Below are 20,651 nucleotides of genomic sequence, written 5' to 3' on the forward strand. Positions count from 1 at the left end.
AAAGCTAATTGCTTAAAAATTCCTATTTAGATTCAGCAATTTCCATTCTGTTGAAAACTAACGGTTTTTATATACATGAGGGAAAAAATAATCCCAGAAGACAAATGATTAATTGAAAGTTTTATCCAAAACTATACCAAGTACAGTATGTATCATCTTCATGGCCTAATTCTGAAAGCACAGAGGGAAGATGGGACATTTGGAGTATGTTTTCTATTTTCACTTGGAATCAGGACTAAAAATAAGGGCAAAGGACACAAGTCTATAACATGGAATAGAGGAAAATTCCAAATTAAGTAGCAAGACTATGCCCTAAGAACAGCAGAGATTAACTAGTAAAAAAAAAGGCACTTTTATTTTTAATCAGGAATAAAAACATCAAAGCACCAATACTTTGAAAAGATGAAAAAAATAATGTTGAATAATGCTGATGTTTGAAAAATCCAGAGCTCCTGGGTCAGATTACACACTGGGAGAGTGAACAGCTATCAGTGACCAAACAAACAGGTGAAATAACAAAACTTAGAAAAAAATTGGCAAACAAGCAAAGATTAATCATTTTAGATTGAATGACACTCTGTGAGGAGGATAAAAATAACTTCATCCTGATTAAGTAAAATAAACAGATACTGCCAGGATTATTTCTAAAAGTAACAAGCACAGAAGATGACACTAAAATGAAGAGAATCACTTCTCTGTTCATCTGATGGTGTCAATGCCCATAATCAAGCTTCTTTTACCTAAAAATTACCTGCCTTTGGAGTATACCCATGAGGACAATGTTGATTGATATTCAGTGACCTTGTGATTTATTAATTTTTGGTGTATGTGGACATTAGAAAGAGGCAAAAGGTATCTATCTAGTATTACTTACTACCTTACTTGGCAATACCAGTGCTTCCCCTTCCATGCAAGTTTGCACTTTACCTCTCCAGCAGTACCTGTGGATAAAGCCTAACACAACCAAGCCAGATTGGTAGCTGCTATGTAAAGAAGAAGAGCTGTGGATTCCATGCAGAAGTAGAGGAAGTTGTCTGCATTATATTCAGGGGTACTTCCACAAGAGAATATGCATAAGTATTAAAAGAACCATGTAGCTCCTATAAGGAACTAGAAACTAAAAGAGAGTTAAGATTAGCTTCCTCTATGGAAAGCCTTGCTTGCCATAGAATTCATGAAAACATTGATCTCACTTTTCTTTAAGCACCCATAATGCCATGCAACAATGATTCTTCTCAATTCTCCTGCATTTCAATGTACTTTCATAAGTACACAGCTTTACAAGAACAGATTGATACTATAGCTGAATAGGATAAAGTTGCAGCACAACTAATATAGAGTATGAAACTAAAGACGTAATAAATTCCAAGCAAAAGGCAGCATTGCAACCCAGGAGATGAGATTTACACAGGAATATTTCTAAGGAAGCCTTTCTTAGGCTTCTCTAAATCTCGACAATGCGTATCTATATAAATCACACTTCATGCTCAGATTCACTGGAGTACAGAAGTCAAGGCTGCATGGAACGTGAAAACTATTGGATATGTATCATTTTACTTGTTGTTCAGTGTGGGAAATTATTTTAACACAGCCAGAATCAGTCTATTTGCCTAATATGTACCTCTTTTAAAAATGAACAATCAATAAATAATCCTTAAACTCTGCAAAGTTGCTATACAAAAGAAGGTAACATATCAAGGCTTACACAGTTAAATAATGAACTCTCGCTATACTTCACATTAGGTGTCCCCATGCAATTGCATACACCACCATAAAAAAGATCCAAACCTTTAACAGCGTAGTCAGTATAGTTCAGCATATTGACAAAAAACTCGCAATAATCCTACAGCCAAAAGATTTACTTCAGATTTCTGAGATATCCTAGTAAATCTACCTATTCTTACATGTTGAATAAAAAAATCCAGACACCCTTGTACCACCTGCTGGGGCACGGTAATGCAGGATACTAAACAACAAAGAGTTGTTAGAGTTAAAGGCTTACCAATGCTGCCATTCACCTTCTGTTTTTCTGTATTCATTCTCTGGGGTGGCAGGCCTCAACTTTTACCTGTCTGGGAGAAAGATTTAATGGTCTTTCTGCTCTGAAGGTGGGATTTAACTCATTTGACTTCTGTGTCAAAGCTATTTATCTAAACTAAATCGACTTGCTTCCCTCTGTAGTTGGTAGAGAAAAATAAAGGATGTAGTGGATGACAGGTCACATCTACCTTAGACTTGGTGTTATCAGTACTGCTTGAGTTGCTCATTAGATGTCAGTCTTTTTGCATAGCAAGAGTCTTAAAAATAAATATTATTTACTTTAGCCATAAATATTTGTCTAACAGAAAATAATGTCCACCTAATCAGCAAATTGTCTATATGTATTTCTGTCACACAACTTTAAGTCAGGCAGACCTAATTTATTCAGCCACCACAAGTGAAGCCTGCATCTTTCAGGTGCTGTGGACCATGAATGCTTCTCCTTTTCTGTCTCTCATGTCTCTTTTAATCCCACCTGCTATTTTTGTTACTCTACATTCACATTTAATTTCTTTCTTTTGTTTTGCTGGAGAGAGAGGCAAAAATGTAAGAGCCCCCATAAATAACAATTAGCTATCTAATACTAATTTAATGAGTTAGCTGCTTGGTGAATTTTTCTTTTTTTTTTTTTTCCTGGACAGATTTTTTAGAAGTCAAACAAATGCTACTATATAGAATACAGAAAATACCAAAATCACATAGTATACCAGTACATGAATAGACAAGCAATGCAGAATATTCAGATTCTGTCCTAGGGCAGTTCCAAATCTGTCACTGAAAATACCAAATTCCAGGGTTGTTAAGACCTTGTGGATTTTACCCCAGCAGCTGCTTGACTATCAGCTGCCTGCTGAATCCATAGTAAATGCCCCTGTAAACAGTCAGTCTCCTCTGTTAACTATCTCTTTTTCTTGTTTCTGCTATTTTAAGGATACTGAGTTTAAAGTGAAAATGTTATCTTAATTTTGTAAGAATGTATAAGAACTCCATGTTTGATGCAAATTATCAGTAATGGGAACTAGTAAACAAATATTCAAACCAAGTAATAACCTCTTCAGCTTCCCACTGCAAAAATGATCTTTTTCTTATAAAAGTCAATCACTTCATTAGAAAGAAAACTCATTCTGAGTTTTTTTCTGAGCAAGTAAAATAAAATATAGTCACAGGTTGATGGCAAAACATTTATCAGAATTGTATATGTGAAATAAATACTTTCTAGTAAATTATGTAGTTAAAGCAACCTCATAATTTATGCACAGAACTAGTGATTAAAGATTTTTGTATTGAGATTTTTTTTAATGAATGTTTTTGCAATTATTGCAATAAAAATTCTGCTTGCAAATGCACCAGACTGGTTTAACACTATATTTTACAGAGTGGTCACATTTATCAAATATGCTCAAATTTGAAAAGCTTGCCTATAAAACATTGCTGTTATCTCTTGGATTTTTAAACCAGAGAAGAGTCAGCTTCCATAGAGCACTCACACCTATTTCAAAGGACACAACCTCATTCTTATACAGTACACCATCAATTTAAACAAATTTGCATTTTAATCTTCTACCTTTGATACAGCTCCACAGCAAAAAGTGAAAATGGGAACTTAAACCTCCACAAACTTGGGGAAAATTCTGATGGGGTCTCATATTATGTGATACGAATGCTTCAAATCACTATTATAAAGTGATGCATGATTGTGTACCCTCCTTTAAATATTTCTCCATGAACTATTATGCCTTAGGATTAAGGTATATGTCTTCAAGGTGCCATACATACTGCTGCAACAAAAAAGACAGAAATTCCAGGTGCCCATGCTGAGTGTCCACACCAGGACTGATCTCATGCATGTAAGAGAGCTCACTGCCAGCATGCCTCATTTTGAAAAACTGCACCATATTGCATCCTTCTTAGATCTGTTTTCATGCCATTTGTGCATTAATATCCTTGTTATTATATCCTTTTGCACAATAATACACTATTTCTCTTCTAGAATGGTGAGCATAAGAGAAACAATGTGCTGACAAGAGTTTAAACCAGGAAAAGGAAGGAGAAACTAATGAATAGAAGGGGCTTGTCAAGGGAGGATTTTAGGGATGACACCTGCAGTAATTCAGAGGCATGACCCTCATCCCATGTAGACCATGCCATAACCTGCTATTAAATAAACCTCCATGCTATAACCTGCTATTAAATAAAGCAACTTTTATCGCTAAATGTATCTAGTCCCAGAGCTAGTCAAGTAAGTAAGTTTGGTCTAGGTATGTATAAAACACTATAAGGACTATCATTAGCATTGATTTTTATTGTTATGTATCTATTACAAGGGCCCTGCTGCATGTCTCACAAACTATGATAAATGAGATTTGTACCAGCCCAACAATGTTAGTTTTACTTTCTTAGCTAAAAAAATATAATTTCAACAGTACCAGTGGCATAGCAAAATTCTCTGATAGCCATTGTTCATACAGCTGCATGGAAAGACTTAAAATCATAAAACAAAGAAACAGAACACAATATAAACGTTCAAATATCAAAACTTAATGCTCCAGACAGCAGCAGCTTTCATTGTTTTGAAAACCCATCCATTGTACATACTGTGAAGCAGCCACTTCAGTTTTTCATGATCCATATTGCACATCAGCTGTGACATTTGACTTGAAACTAGAAACATAATGGGAGTCCAATCAAAGTTGTAGCAGGTGTTTCAAAATGTCTTGTAAAAATATTTGAGAACACGCCTAGCAAACAGTTAGCTAACTGGCTTATTAGAATGAATCACTGAAGTGCTTCTTTAATATCTTTCTTTTAGGAAAAATTATCTATAACTTCCATTCAATTTTATCTTTCAGGCTATTCATATTAAAAATCTTTCATTCATGTCATGAAGACCACAATTTATAGAGTATATGCTCAAACACCAGTTATTGCATTTTTGACAGGCAATGACCCACTGCAGTTGCTGGAGGAAACAATCAGGCAGATTCAAAGCTCATTTCATGGCATTTAAAAGTGGTGTTTGCTTCAGTCTCATTGTTTTGCACCTTAATTCACATAACTTTTATGACCTCTCTAAGTGTTTCAACACAGATATTAAAATACTTGGAAACCACCCTTGTTATTCATTTGACTTACCCTGCACAGAGATTTAAAGGATATTTTTCTCCAGCTGTATTCCATTCAACTTTCTCAGTTGATTTTCATTTTCAATTGTTCTTTTCAACTTCCATTTTCAACTTCTCTTTATTAATAGATCATTGAAAGACATCTGCATAAACCTTTGAAAACACTCAAGTTCTAAAGTGCTACAGTGAAAATTCACCTCAGATCAAGGGGAAAAGAGGCATCCAGCATATAAAAATTAGATTCAGACTAATACATTATACACCCTATATCTAGGCTATTTAATTACTAATCTGTAGGAAAACTCAGCGTGCTTTACACTGATCATGTCACATCAGTCACAAAGACCTTCAGGAGAGTGCAGCTTGGATATAAAGGTGGAACAGTTATCATCTTCAGTAACTTTGTTACTTTTCTCATTTGTCATATTATTCCCCAATTTTCAACTGACATTGAAGATTAAGAATATGGGACAAGCTATATACTACAGTACTCCTTCCTATTACAGGTGTTTGAGGTGGTAACTAATTAACCAGGCTCACCCACAGAGTAATCCAGGAAATCCATAATGGTAGTGGCAGCATCTCCCAGGAAAAAGGGCAATCATGTTGTGACTTCCTCCTCTTCAACAGTTTCTCCTTAGAATCCAATAATAGTTCCTTAGCAATTTTGTCTTCTGGAGCTAGCTGGGAGAAGCAATAAATCAGGAGGTCTTATTTCTAGATTTTCCATGCATTCTCCAAATATCTTCTTTTAAAGTGCAAAGGCTCTCAGGAAATTGCCAGAGCTTTATATTCTTGCCATTTATAGACAGAAATATTTGCCATCATGAAGGAGTCACTATACTGGCTTGAATTTACCTTTGCATTTACATAGTCTCACATAACTGTATAGTAGCTTCATAGTTTGGGATGAATATGTGCTGTTCATTACTATGTTCCCCAAAAAACACCCTCTTAAACAGTGTCCCAGAAAATCGCCTTTTCAAACAGGGCTGGTACATACATAATCAGGCCCTTAAGTTAGAAAAACTATTGAAGAAACTTTTAAAAAACCCTGTATGATCATTTTTTTAAATGCATTTCCTTCTGTCTGTAAGACAGATACTTCTATTCCTTCATTCACAGTATTAGGGAACAGTATGCTGAGGTACCATGGAAGCTGGGAACTGAATTATTCATCTGTTAGCAGGAGCAACATGCAGAAGAACAAGTTGAAAACTCCTATAGGTAGGCTAGAAGAAAAGGTATTCCTACAGAAAAAAGCTAGAAAAAGGAATCATATTCCATCAATCACACTGGTATAACTTCCAGTACATAAATTCAAGCTACAGCCAGAGGCCTTTGATATCTTCTCACAGCTTTCAGACACAATTCAAAACTTTATTCCATCAACCACAAGAGGTGGGATTTTTTTCTTCACTGCTCCCCAACATTTTTACTCCATGTCACAAATTGATAAATGGCTTGTTTTGCTAGGAGTATGTTTCCTCACTTAACTGTAGCATCAGGAATGTATTTCAGTACAGCAAGAGTCTGTATTTTTTAGCTTTAAGGTATGAATTTGTCACCTTGAAAGAGCCTCCTCACAGTGCTGGATGTTTATTTCCTTACTGGTCACTCCAGGGTGTTATATGCTTTTGTACAAATGTTTGGAAAAAACTACTTACTGGTGCATATTCCCTCTGCTAATACTTGTTTTTTTTTCTCATTCAGTGCAACAATGGATATACTGCAACATGTTAGAATACTCACTCAATGAACAAATTGACCTCTTCAGTTCCAGAATTAAAAAAAAAAACAAAGCCCAACTCACCAAAAAGCTCTCAAAATATTAAAGAACATTTATGGTGAGTGTATCTCTTGCAGTCTGGTTGATAGACTGTGATCTTTTGCACAACAGATACACTGAACATTCTGGATTATGCTTCACCTAATTTTAAAAGGGTGGCAGCCCTATGAGCGCATAAAGGGACTGAGAGGAATGTTTGGTTTGTACCTCAATATTACAGGACCAAGCACCACCAGCAGACTTGTTAAATCTTATGCATTCAGTAAAAATCTCGGAAACTTCTCCACCAAGGTGCCTGCAGTTGAGAACATAATCACTGCTTCTCTTGTGTTCCAGGTTCCCATCTGTCAGATCCATCTGCACTCTGATCCATTATGCACTGATTATCTGCATCTGGTACATGAAAACAGGGTGGGAACAGATGCAAAGCAGTATACTGGAGCTAAAGAAGGTCCCCACCCAAACTGATCTCAGTAAATAAAGGCATTTTTAAGGAGAATCATCTCCTGCCCATTTATTACAGCGTGACAAGTGAGCCACCACAATTAAAGGTTCATACACAGTGGCAGGAATGCAGTAGTCCTATCTATGGACCCACCCATCCTCTATATGGTGTTACATACAGAGACAGGGCTGAGTGTTTTATTGCACCATGGAAACAATCAAGAAAACTTATATTAAAAGTAGTAGTTTAAACCATACATTTAGTTGGCATACACCAATACTGTGGCAATTAAAAAAAAAAACAAACAAACAAAAAAAACCCAACAGCAACAAAAAGATTACACCAAAAAAAACCACAAAACCAAGTAATCATGCCTGACCTCTTCTCACCTATTTTTGTGTTCCTGTTCTTGTGTTATCCATTCCCCTGAGCTAACACAAACATCTGTGAGGTTGCCTTCTAAATTGGGATATGAAATATATCTGGATTCAAAATAGTCTATTCCTTGTCAGGTTAATTTCAACCTAATAAAATTCTGAATATAATTCAGCACATAATTCACCATATAGCAATGCAAATGTTTACACTGACAAAAAAAGTAAGAAACATTTTAGGTAGGAGCAGGAAGGGTTGCATCTTCTTGTAGTAGTTCTGTCTTATTCTAGCTTAAAGTAATCACAGTCTAATTATCACTGTGCTGTTTCAAAGCTCATCAAGATGATTTAAGAAGACAGTGCCACCATGAGTAGCAGTCCTCCTCATCACTCACATTCCCCACTCCCTTTCTTGTGTAAGATTTACTGAATATGCAGGTAAGTCTGATCAATTCACTGATCCCACTGAAAATTAACTTTCCTGTAAAACTGATTTTTGGCTGAACCACAGGTGAACTAACTGATGGCACACTTACACACCTGGACCAACACAAGAAAGTGGATGGAAGCTCAGACAGGTGAAAGAGTTCCCTTTGGAAGGCAGAACAGCTGAAAATCATCAGCTTTTTCTAAGCATGAAACTGGAATTCTACTATTCCCTTTTACTGCTCATCTGACTTTTAAGCAAGGGCTTCTAGTCCTAGTGTATCATAATTTTTAAACAAACACTACATACAATTGTAGTACATAAAGCCAGCAGAAGCAGGTGCGAATTGTTCCCTCTCACATGGAAAGTTCTCTGCAGCTTTTTACTAAACAAGTATCTAACTCTCACTCAAAACAGTTTAAATATATGAAGCAATATAAATAGCTTCTGGAATATTCCAATTAACTGGTAAATAAAAATGTACTAGACAGTAATTTTTGCAGTGCTTCTCAAATACACTTTTTTCCTCTTGTGCTGCTTGATGTTTAAATGTTAAGGCTCCAATAAAGCAGTGATGGTTTTGTGCTTTAGGGGATACATATTACATGCTTCTTTTAGGTTGGACAGAAAATGCTTCTCAGATTTGACTGGAGAACTATAATATTTCATACACCATGGTACCAGCAGGCTTAGCAGTTTGAGCAGAAAAGAACAATAAACAGTCCTTTTCCACATCTTCAGAACTTTAGCAACCAAGTAGGAATCTCTAGTAGGAATCTCTACAGCTATGAGGATTACTGTTCTTTGGTAAGATATTTACTAGTAAAACAAATTACTACTAAAGCAAAGATCTGCATGCTGAAACCAAAACAATGCAGTCATTATAATCACTGTATACAACAAACATTTTGGATTTCTTTGCAAGGCACTGCTGTCGTATGGCACAATCTGCTCCTCAGGGTTCTGCAGTGGGCTCAGTCCTGTTTAATAACTTTACCAACAATCTGGACGAGGGGATTGAGCGTACCCTCAGTCAGTTTGCAGATGACACCAAGCTGGGTGGGAGTATTGATCACCTGGAGGGCAGGAAGGCTCTGCAGTTCTGAATCCAAGGGCCAAAGTGAACTTTATGAAGTTTAACAAGGCAACAAGGCAAACTGCCAGATCCTGCTCTTGGGTCACAACAATCCCATGCAGTGCTACAGGTTTGGGGAAGCATGGCCAGAATGATGCACATTGGAAAAACCCCTGGGGGAGCTGGTCGACAGCAGCTGAACTTGAGCCAACATCTGCCTGCTGGCCAAGAAGGTCAATGGCATAGTGTGGCCAGCAGGACCAGGCAGTGATTGTCTCTCTGTACTCAGCAGTGGTGAGACCACATCTTGAACCCTGTGTTCAGTTCTGGGCCCCTCACTAGGGAGAAAGGCATTGGGGTGCTGGAGCATGTCCAGAGAAGGGCAAGAGAGCTGGTGAAGGGTCTGGAGAACAAGTCTCATGAGGGGCAGCTTAAAGAGCTGGGACTGTTCAGCCTGGAGAAAAAGAGGCTCAGCAAGGCCTTTATCACTCTCTACAACTACCTGAAAGGAAGCTGTAGCCAGGTGGGTATCAGCCTTTTCCCCGCAGTAACAAGTGATAGGACAAGAGGAAATGTTCCCAAGTTGCACCAAGGGAGGTTTGGATTGGATATTAATAGAAATTTCTTCACCAAAAAGGTTGTCAAGCTTTAGAACAGGCCTCCCAGGGAAGTTGTTAAGTCACCATTCCTGAAGGTATTTAAAAGGCATGTAGATGTGGCACTTAAAGGCCATGGTTTAGTGGTGGACTTGGCAGTGCTAGCTTTACAGTTAGGTTCAATGACCTTAAAGGTCTTTCCTAGCTTAAATTATTCTATTTAGGGATCCATCTTTACCTTTTCATTCTTATGAGTTTTCTTGTTCTTCTTTCACTAGAGATAAATCACTAACTTTTAAAGTAATCAGCAAAGAGTTAACACGTTCCTGTAGTCTCTGTAACAAGATTTTCCCCTAAAATGCTTCCTCAAACTCCATAACTTTTTTTATAATTGACCAAACATTATTTTGGTAGCTGGCTTACCTACTAAATTAAGCTGTTATAACTACTAACCTTATTCAAAGCACTGGGACCCAGCACGTAAGGTGATCACCATTCATATCTTCTCACTAAATGAGGGCATGGGAACTTTTTCTCTCAAATACATATATAATATTCCCCCTGGTATTTCCATCCTTATTGACTCAGCTTTGGGAAGGAAACTGAATGTTAACCTACTGGACAGGGGGATTTACAGTAAGTTCTCCTTGTACAACTTCAGAAGCAGGCTCTACACTGTTGCAGAGTTTAGGTAGTGTTTTCTTGTGACTAGAATGTCGATTATGAGCTGTGCCAAGTTACAAATTGAGTCAACACAGCAGTTGTTTGAAATGAGAACGGAATTTGAAGATTCAAACCACATTAAAAAATACCCAAACCAAAACAAGAATTCATATTAGAGCAGGAATGAAAGACATGAAACTGAGTCTCTTTTTGACAGCTCTTTTTCTCCAGACACTTCAGCAGTAACTCTATATGCTCAACTAAAACACATTTTACATGTAAAATTATATTGTGTGCAGAATATGAAAATAGACATTAATATGAACAAAACAGATAACTGCAGTGCTCAGTGCTCTTTATATATAGATACCCTTTTCCTTCATATTGCAAGTCTATTTCTGCTAAATGGACTGTGAAAATCAATAGCAAACTCCATTTGCTAAATAACACTTGTAGGCTCTGACTTGGCTAAGGGAATCTGGACTCAAATGATTTGTGCATACCTACCATCAAGAACTCCATGGAAATTCTTAATTTTTGCCATGTGGTCACTGGCAGGCAGCTTTGAAAGGTCAAAGTAATTTTCACATTTGCATTTTTAAACTTGCACCTATGCATTAAAAAAAATTAGCCAATAGGGAAATGGTTTTCCCTATATAAATTACTAGAAATAATTCACGTATTCTAAGCAATTTTGCTGCTGAAGACAAAGTCTTTTGAATAAATAAACACAATCTGAATACGGTCTATTCTTCAGGAATCAATGCACTTGGTGATATGACTTTTAACTCTCTCATAAAGCTGTCATAATGCTAAAATCACATGCACCCTCTTAATATTTTCTGTATTGTTTATCAGTTGGGTGGCAAAATAGCCAGGAACCAGAAAAAGCCACTGGAACAAATACAGTAATTTCAGCAGAACAACTGTTTTCTTCAAACAGTTAAGTCTTGCATTCACCTCTAGCTTTAGCAGAATTCCCTGTCCAGTGCGTTCCTTAAAAAGTCAGAGGTACCTGTAAGGCATCAAGTCACTTTGGCACACATAATTTCTCATTTGGGAAATTGGGTTAAGCAACCCTGGGCATTAGCTGTGTCTGCATTGTGGAGCTGACATCACTGTACCTTTACTAATGCAGCTACAATGGCTCCGTTGTACATAAGGAAACAGGTGCTCAAACAAACTCCTTACAAGGCCTTAGCAGAGTGGCGTAACAGCCTGGGCAAACTCTCTCAAAGGTTCCATGAGGAAAGGGTCAGGATTAACTTCCATAGGTTGTGTTCCTGACTGATACATCAGAACCACAGGAACAGAGAACAGGCTGAAAAGATTTGCTGGGGATAACCTCTTTGTGGTGTGCTGGCTCTGTCCTCAGAGGTCAGAGATGGTTCCTGGTTTCCCCAACCAGCCCTGCTTTCTGCACACTGATGCTATATCCTTGTCCCATTCTGCTTGAAAGTTACACCTAGAACTCCTGCTCTTTCATTTCCAGATTAATTTCTAAGACTTTTTTTCCTGAATTTTTGATCAGTTTTGTTATAATATAATTTAATTTTTAATCAGTTAGCGCCAAATTCGACTTTTAAATACTGGTGTACTAGTACCCCTGAATGCAAAAGGTAGTCCTGTTATGTTTTTGCTGCTTCCCAGTTAGGCTCGACCTGAGCTTTTTATTATTTTATTATTTTTATTATTTTTTAATGCTCTATTCTCCTAGTGCACGTGCAGTGGGAAGAAACGCCGGACGACAGTGCTCGAGTTAGAAGATGCAGACGATAGAAGGGTACCACGCGAACACGCAGGTGCAGCGCTCCTCCTGTGCCCGAGGGGAAGTGCGGCAGGGCCACAGGACCAGGCGGGGAGTGAGGAAGGCTGAGGGACTGCCCGGGGAGCCCGGTCACCTCCCACGCCCCTTTCTCCCTCCCTGGGGCCGGGGCTGCTCTCCGCTGGCCCCCCGGAGCCGGAGCCGCGGGCGTGTCTTGTCAGGGAAGGGTGAAAGGAGGGCAGCTCCTCTCCCGAGGAGGCCCCTTGCCCCAGCCCCGGCGAAGCACGCCCTTTAGGAGCAGGTGGCACATCCTGGGGGAGCCTTCCTCCTCCTCCTCCGTCTCCTCCTCCACCTCCTAGCGCTAGTGGCCCGGAAGGGAAGTCCTGCCCCTCCTCTTCATCCAGCTCCCAGGTGGCAGCGGCCATCTCCGTGGGTCCCTCTCCGCTGCCTCCCGCGGCTCCGCTTCACCTGTAGCGCGGCCGCGGGGCGGGCAGAAGGCGACTGCCGCCCGCCCTCCCGCTTCCCTCCGCCCGCCCTGCCTCCCGGGACACGGCCGCTGCTTCCTCCCGCTCCGGCTGCGGCCCTGACGTCGCTTCCTTCCAACATGGCGAGGGCAGGTTGCTGCTGCGGCCGCCGCCGCCGGTGCTGATGGAGGCGGGCGCGGGCCGGGGGCGGCTCGGGGACTGACGGGCGCCGTCCGCGCACACACGCATCGGGGGCGGGAGGAGAAGGGAAGAGAAGGCTTCGTCTTCCCTCAGCCGCGGGGGTTGGCTGTCGGCGCCGCCCGGGCCCACCCCAGCCTCCCCCGGGGAGCGGCCGAGCGGGTGTCGGGACGCCCTGCGAGGGAGCCCTTCCCCCGCGGCCGCCGCGGCCCCTGGCAGCGCTCCCGCTGGGAGATCCCAGGCCGGTGCCCCGCTTCCACTTCCCCGCTCCACCCTCCTCCTCTCACGGCTCGATCGCGCCCATGTATGAAGGGAAGAAGACGAAAAACATGTTTCTGACCCGGGCCCTGGAGAAGATCCTGGCCGACAAGGAGGTGAAGAAGGCGCATCACTCCCAGCTGCGCAAAGCCTGCGAGGTGGCACTAGGTGAGGCGCAGCTCGGGCGGGCAGGGAAGGGGCGGCCAGAGGTCGGGGTGCGCTTCAGGACCCGCTCTGCCTGTGTGTGTGTTGCGGGGGGACTGTGGGGCTTCTGAGGGAAAGAGGCAGAGGGACTGGCCGGCAGGGCAGGGTCGGGGGCGGCGCGGCTGTGGGCTGGGCAGCGCACAGGTTTGGGCCGTGCAGCACAGCCCCCCGGAGGTGTGGGCGCTCTGGGCTGCGGGCGAGCATCGCCCCTCGCCGGGAGCGGCCCCGTGCTGACAGCAGCGGCGAGGGCGCTGCGGCGCCCGCCGGGCTCTTCTCCTCCTCCTTCCCTCCTCCTCCTCCTCCCCGCTCGCAGGATGAATAGGCAGACACGGAGCTGAGCTGAGCTGACCTGGAAGCAGACGGCCGGCGGGGAGGGAGCAGGTGACAGGCAGCGGTGAGGGCAGAGGGATGGGTGAGGAAGAGGGGGTGGCGGAGAGCGAGAGACAATGACATCGGGCCATGTCTGGAGCCGGTGGCTCTTCGGAGCCGGGAGGAGGGCCGGAGAGGGAGAAGATAGTCCGGGAGATGTGCGAGGGAGAGCCTTAGGCGAGTCGTTCCTGGTGGAGAAACAGCTGATGGGGAAGAGAGCTTCCTTCATGCATGGCACAGCGGGAGCGGCCACGGATGATAACAGAATCACAGAGTTGCTAGGGTTGGAAGGGACTTCTGGAGATAGTCTAGTTCAACCCCCGTGTTGTTGGATTCCGAAGATGTGGGGACGTTTGCCTGCTTCAGGCCGAAGGAGGGGTGTTGGATTTGTAGTGCAGCTGTGTCTGTGCCACCTCGTCTGGAAGTGTGAGGGAAGTACCCGCGCTGGATAGTACAAAGCACATGTAGGCATCCAATTAAAAGGACAACTTGGGCTTCACGATTCTGACATGATGAGTACAGGCGGGCCTTGACCCTATGTGATAAAATACTGACATACTTACTGACAGACTTCTAGAGAAAAACCTGTTTCATTTAAGTAATACGTAAATGGATTATGTCCCTCCCTTTCTAGTGTAATTGTTTCTGTTTTGGAGATAATTACCTTGATTTTGTACAGTAATGTCTGAGTAAATGGATTTGTTTGATGAGATAATGTTAAATTTAAATTTGCTTGTTTTAAAAATAATTATAAGTAATTCGAAGTTGTTCTTTGTCATTCTGTTAATTCATATGTTAGTGCTTTAAAAAAAAAACAAAACCCTGTTGTGTTCTTGATTTCTTTTGTCTGTGAAAGATCATGACAAAGGGAGGAGCAGAAATACCCATACTTCAGCTATTTATTTCTTTCTAATTAAAATAGATGAGAAACAGGTATTTTATTACATTTTTCATATGTTACTAGAGTGTTTAACAATAATCTTATGATTTATGGAAATAAGAATAAATTGATAACCCTTTGGCCCTTCTGTTGACTTTAGACTGTGCATTCAAGTTAGAAATAAACCAGAGAAATGTTTCTTTTATTATTAAACTAAATTTCTCTCCAGTCTGTATGTCATCCATAGAATTAGACACTGGTATTAATCTTGTGTTTCTGCCTTACTTTATTTCAGTGGGTTGATCTTAAGTATCATCCAGATCCCTCTAAGCATGGCTCCATTGTGTTCTGCAGATTATAAAGCAAGCCCTCTGGATTGTACAGTCTACCTCTTGTGTCATGAAAACTGGTTTGTTTGAGGAGACTCTTAAGCATGCATCCCAGTGGTTTCTATCCTACAGCTTCATTGAATCCTTCTCCTGTGGATCTGATTGGGGTTTAAAGGTTTAAATAGGAAAACAATGTGGGTATAAAAACTATTAAGGAAGGAAAGAAGAAATGCAAGGTTGTGTGTACTACCTTACAAGAGCTTCATGAGCTTCTAACTACTCTAGAGGCTTATTGATTTTTTTTTTCTTTTTCCTTTTTTATTTATTTTATTTTATTTTATTTTTTTTGGTTACCACAGAACAAAATACAGTTGGTGATTGTAAATTTAGCACAGTCCATTGTCTGGTTTTGTGTGTAGAAGGGTGCTTATGTCTATCTATAAGAAAATTTTTGGAGAAAAGTACATATCATGCATGTTTCACATAGAGTACAATTGGCTGTTAAAGCTGAGCTATGATTTTTGTAGCAGTATTTGAAATAGGATGCATGTGGAGTGCTCTGTCCCTTTAGCTCCTCATCTGTTGAGGGTACAGCTGGACATTTCTTTTCCACCTTAAGTAAGGGTTATGGACTTCTTACTGCTTTATTTTGAAGAATAGTAACATTAATGATAAAACATTAGTAAAATTGTAATTTAGAGATTAATTTAATTTGATGCTAAATCTGGCAAAGTCTAACTTTATGGTTTTATTGGATTTTTTTAAATGGTAGTTAAATAAAAAGTAGTTTTTAAAAATCATGGCAGTACTTCCCTATCTTCAAATCCATATCTTCCAAATCAACATCTTTTTTCTCAGTGTGAATATTTGATTAGTCTTCACTGAAGTTATTGGTGAGCTCCATTAAGATATTTTTTTCCAACTGCATGACTAGTAAAATGTTTTTATTTACTGCTAATATTAGATTAGATATTTTAATGAGTAGCTGTTACTAATTCAGGCTTTTTTTGTTTCATTCTCTAAAGCCACTACTTACATTGTTTTATATTGTTTGTATAAAATTATCTGCTATTTGATAAACAGTGATCAGAAATACAGTATCCTTGTACAACAGGTAAACTAATATTATCTCTGCTTTTCAGATTGAATTTAACAAGCAGTATTTTAAAAATCTTTAATGATCTCTCTTTGTAATTTTTTAATCCCCATATATTTTCTTACAAATCTGTAGCATTCCATTAAGATTATACATCATCTATTTTTGCTTTGTGAGAAAAACCTTGCAACATTCCGGACTGTGGCAGTTTGACCTCTGAACAGGTGTTAAGATGAGGTTCTTCTAGTATGACCATTTTTCTGGTGATTAGAAGATAAGAAAGCAAAATATTAATTAAGTAATACAACCTGAATTACAGATTTTTAAAATTTTTTGAACAGGGATGAAATTAAGCCTGATATTTGTAGCATCCTTTGATGATTTGCCAGGCTGTGTCTGGGTTTATACAGAACAGTTGAGTTTGATTTAATTTTGCTCTTTCTGAGAGGTTTTCTCTCTATGTGGAAAACATAATATTTCTTTAGTCACCTAATGAAGTACAGTTAATTTAGAATTTTGTATTGTTTACTTTCATAGCAACAGCTCTTAGTCTGTGTAAGGAATGAGTTTATCCTTGAAATTGTCCACTTGCAGAAAGTATGAGGCAGCAAGCTGTCAGAAGGATTATTGGATTTAGAAGCTCTTTTTCCAGTGAGCTGCCTCCACTGCTTTTTCTGTATTGCTTTTCAGCCATGCTACAGTCTAGGAAACCTTACTGTAAAAATACTGTGTTTCCATAAACAATGAAAGAAAGATCTTGGGGGAGGAAAAAATCCTCATCTGAACATAAAGTTTTTAATAAACTGAACAAAAACTGTTTGTGCGTCATCTCAAAATCTGGAGCATGGATTTGTCTGCCTGAAAAGGTGGTTTCAGAGCACTAAGCTGGGCAAACCAGGATACCCTGCTTGTATAAAGTCTGCTAGTTTCAGCTGCAAATCAGGAGTCAAACAACTCTTCCATAAAACTCCAAGCCACAAAGTGATATGAAATAATATGGGTATGTCCCTAGTATGCACTTAAAAGTATGTATGTGCTGCCTGGAGTTCTGGAGCTACCAACTGAAGAGGGCCAAAACTGAGTTATAAAAGGCTCTTTAGTGCTCCTTGTGTTGTTTATTTTAGTCTGTCATGCAAGGGTCCTGCTGAATGATGTAGGTCTCATGCAGTGTGAAAGTGGCATCTCTTTTCAGTTTGTGCTGCCTGTATGTATGTGTGTAGGATAATGGAGCAGCGGGCTATAGTTAAGCACTTAGTTTCTCTGGAAACAGGTAATGCTTGGACTAGAACTAACCCAGAGGTGTGAAGGTTCATCTGTCCTTGTCTGTGCAGGTCTGCAAATGACATCTCACGTACTTAAGTTTTTGTCTTCCTTTTTACCTTTCCTTGTTTCATCTTTTGTCCTTCACATATACAAGCAATTGTGATACACAAGAATGAGTGTGGTTAATAGATATTTAATACAGAAATGTGTGTATGTGTTGGAAACTCCAGGTGCATTTGAAGATACCTTCTGACACTATAATGAACAGTTAAAAGTGCATTTTGAAGACCATAATTGCGTTCCTGCACAGAAATTAATTTTACTGGAGAAGTTGTCGATGAGCTAAATTCCTGTCTGTATTTTGGATAGTGCTGTTCTTCTTAGGCTGCCTTCTATTTTTCATGAAAACTAGGTGTCCTTTTTTTAGAAACTGAAAGTCATAATTTTTGGAGTTTTTTCTTTGCTTCATACAAAGAGATTGGTGTTGCAATATTGTGTGTTGTCTTTATGTGCTGCAGGCAATTTTATTTCCACCCTATACAAGTCACTATTGTCCATAAAATTTTCTTTTTCTGGTTGCAGTTGTCCTTTCTGAAGTACCTGTTTGTAAGCAAGGAGAATAAATGGAGATTTCATGCTAGTAAAAACCAAGATGTATGTGTGTTTTTTAAAAACCAAAACCCCTGAAAATTGCAGCTGCCCTTCCCTCCTTTTGCTTGCTTTACTGAGTTTGTGCTTTAACTAGCAGGCTTTCAGTGTGGTTAAAATCTTGTCTGCTTTTGCAAAGATTTAAAACCTGGCATGGTAACAGTAAAGTTTGGTTGGCCCTATAAACTGTTTTGCAGGTTGCCTTCGCTGAAGGCCTTTGCCTTTGCTTTGATATGTAAGGTGGTGTTTATGTAGAGTTTATGGGGCTAATTTAAGGAAAGTTGTGTGTGTTTAGATATTTTGGTTTTTTAGCTGTAATCAGATCTTGGCTGTGCAGAATGGCAGTGCTGATGAGATTTAATCTCTTTTGAGAAGAGGGTGGTTGGCAGAATATATGTAAAAACACTTTCCTAGAAAATGGTGGATTGTATCTGGGTCAGAAAAATGTTAATGGAGAATGAATATCAAATACTTGGGTTTTGTCTTGGAAGTTAAAAATGGTATTTCTTTCAGGTAACTTTGATTTTATCCTGAAATATGTGTTCAGTTAAAGCCTTTAATATTTTGAAAGTTTGAACATTGATTTTCACTATTTTTAAAAATTTAATCTTGAAAGACTTCAACATGTCTATGTGACACAGGACAGCTTTTAAATACCTGTGTTCTGCTGCATATTTTAGAGCCTTAATTAGAATTTTGAAGCTTAAAATGAGAAGTTGTTGCCTTGTGACCAGAATGCATCTGTTTCTTGTAAGAACTATCTTTACTGTCTTGTGGGGCTTTGGTCTAGTTGATTTTTCTTCCTGTACCCTTTTCTAGTGTATAACTGCTGTGATTGTAATATTTTCCTTTCTTCTCTTGGTTCTTGTTTCCAGCTAACCACTGTGCCATTCATTCAAGATGGCAACTGTGTCTCTTTTTAAGTGTCTTCGTATACAAATAAAAAAAATAAGCTCAACTGTCGACATCAGTTATACATTCCAGACTTTTTCTAGAATCCTTCAGAGAGCAGTCAGTATTGAGATAGCATTTTGATAAGATTTTCTAAATAGGTAAACTTGTGCAGTTGTCAGGAAGGATTTTGGTATTCGTGGGTGTTTATGAAGAGGGAGGCATCAACCATTGGTGTTCTAGTCAGTCTCTCCTGTTCTTGGCAAACATTCTAGGTGAAATCATGGACTTAGGAAGATGAGTAAGGCTTGCCTTTCTGGGGGGGCACCTAGCAGTCAGTTTGGGGGTTTTATTGGTATTGATACTTCATCAGGTTGCTGATTAGTTTGTACTTCAAATGAATGCTGCCAGAGCTTGGGAAGCAAGACCTGCAAACTTGCTCATGACTCTTATTCTGTTCTGCAGCAGGTAGTGGTAGATAAGTGACTTGAATAGGCAGGGGAGAAAAGTTTTGGATTTTCTATATCCAGCTGGAAAGCTTTCCTGTGTGATGTGTAAATTGGTGGTTTGCAGGGAGACAATATTCTGGTCTGTGAAAAACATCTACTGTCAGTCGAGATTTATGGGCTGAAGGGACTTGGGAAATGGCTCTGCAGATTTCAAGGAGGAAGGGAGATACCATGGAAATACATCTGAGTAAGAAGTTTGATAAATTTTATCTGTAAAGGAGGCAGACCTTTACTTTACTCTGTGTGTTTGAAAGACAAAAATAATGTGTAGTAGCTGTGCTAGTCAGATACATACAGACCAAGAAGTATTCTGTGCATAGTTCAGTTAGCCTGTAGTTCTTTCCCTTAAGAAAGCAGTAGAAGAAACAATAGGCTATACCTAGGCAAAACAGACCTTTAAGAAAAATCACATACAAGAGGTCTCCAAAGAGCCAGGGAGAACATAAAGTGCTTCTGTGGGATTTTACAGAAAGATAATATTGAGCAAGGATAATTGAACAATCTGATTTTTCTATGAAAAGCACTTAATGTGGTAACCTAAAACAAAGAAGAAAACATAAAAACCCAAACCTACCAAACACCACCACCTAGTTTATGTAATTTATAGATACTGTAATGGAATGCAGGGGAGTGTTTAAAAAAATCCATTTCAAGGGATAAAGTAGGTGATACTTTTTGTTTGATGCTTTCCACTTTCAGTATAAATGTAGAGAGACACTAAAAATAGGTCTGACAAACCCCAAGAGTTTTAAATACCTGGCACAATTCCCATATTGATTTCTAATCAATCTTGGGCCACTGAGAAAATTCCAAAGGACTGGAAGACATCTGCTACTGTGCCAGCATTGTTACAAAGATGACCTAGGGGGAATTACTGGTGTATTGGCTTAATGTTGATCCCAGGCAAAGTAGTGGAGTGACTGATACATATGTCAGTGAAAACAAAATTTGTAATCAGCAGGGATCTGAGAAAGATTTAAAAATAGTTTTCAAAAAAGGCAGGTCCTTTACCAGTTTTAAAGTTTGGGGGTAGATTATAAGGCATTTTCACCATTTATTAGTCTTCTGTAACTCTTATGTTCTTCAGTTCATAACTTCAAGTGATTAGAAAATTGACAAACTGGTAGAAAAATAGTTGGTAACATTTCATTTGCATTGATAAATACTAAGAAATTTTGGTGTGAGGGGTTATTTTACAATTTTTGGTTGGTTAGTGTGGTATTTTTTCCCTACCCTGATTTTCATG

At 39.5% G+C, this 20,651-nt stretch overlaps 1 protein-coding gene across 2 annotated transcripts in view; it reads left to right on the plus strand.

Annotated features, from left to right (window-relative positions):
• The first annotated feature begins 12,712 nt into the window (after positions 1-12,712).
• ARFGEF1 (ARF guanine nucleotide exchange factor 1) overlaps positions 12,713-20,651 on the plus strand; it is an 84,611-nt gene continuing 76,672 nt past the window's right edge. For both annotated transcript variants that reach the window (XM_021555587.3, XM_021555588.3), the window contains exon 1: positions 12,713-13,384. In XM_021555587.3, the coding sequence (XP_021411262.2) occupies positions 13,261-13,384 (124 nt within the window). In that variant the 5' untranslated portion in view covers positions 12,713-13,260. The remainder of the gene's footprint in view (positions 13,385-20,651) is intronic.

The sequence above is a fragment of the Lonchura striata genome, chromosome 1 (assembly GCF_046129695.1).
Source record: "Lonchura striata isolate bLonStr1 chromosome 1, bLonStr1.mat, whole genome shotgun sequence".
NCBI classification, from domain to species: Eukaryota; Metazoa; Chordata; class Aves; order Passeriformes; family Estrildidae; genus Lonchura; species Lonchura striata.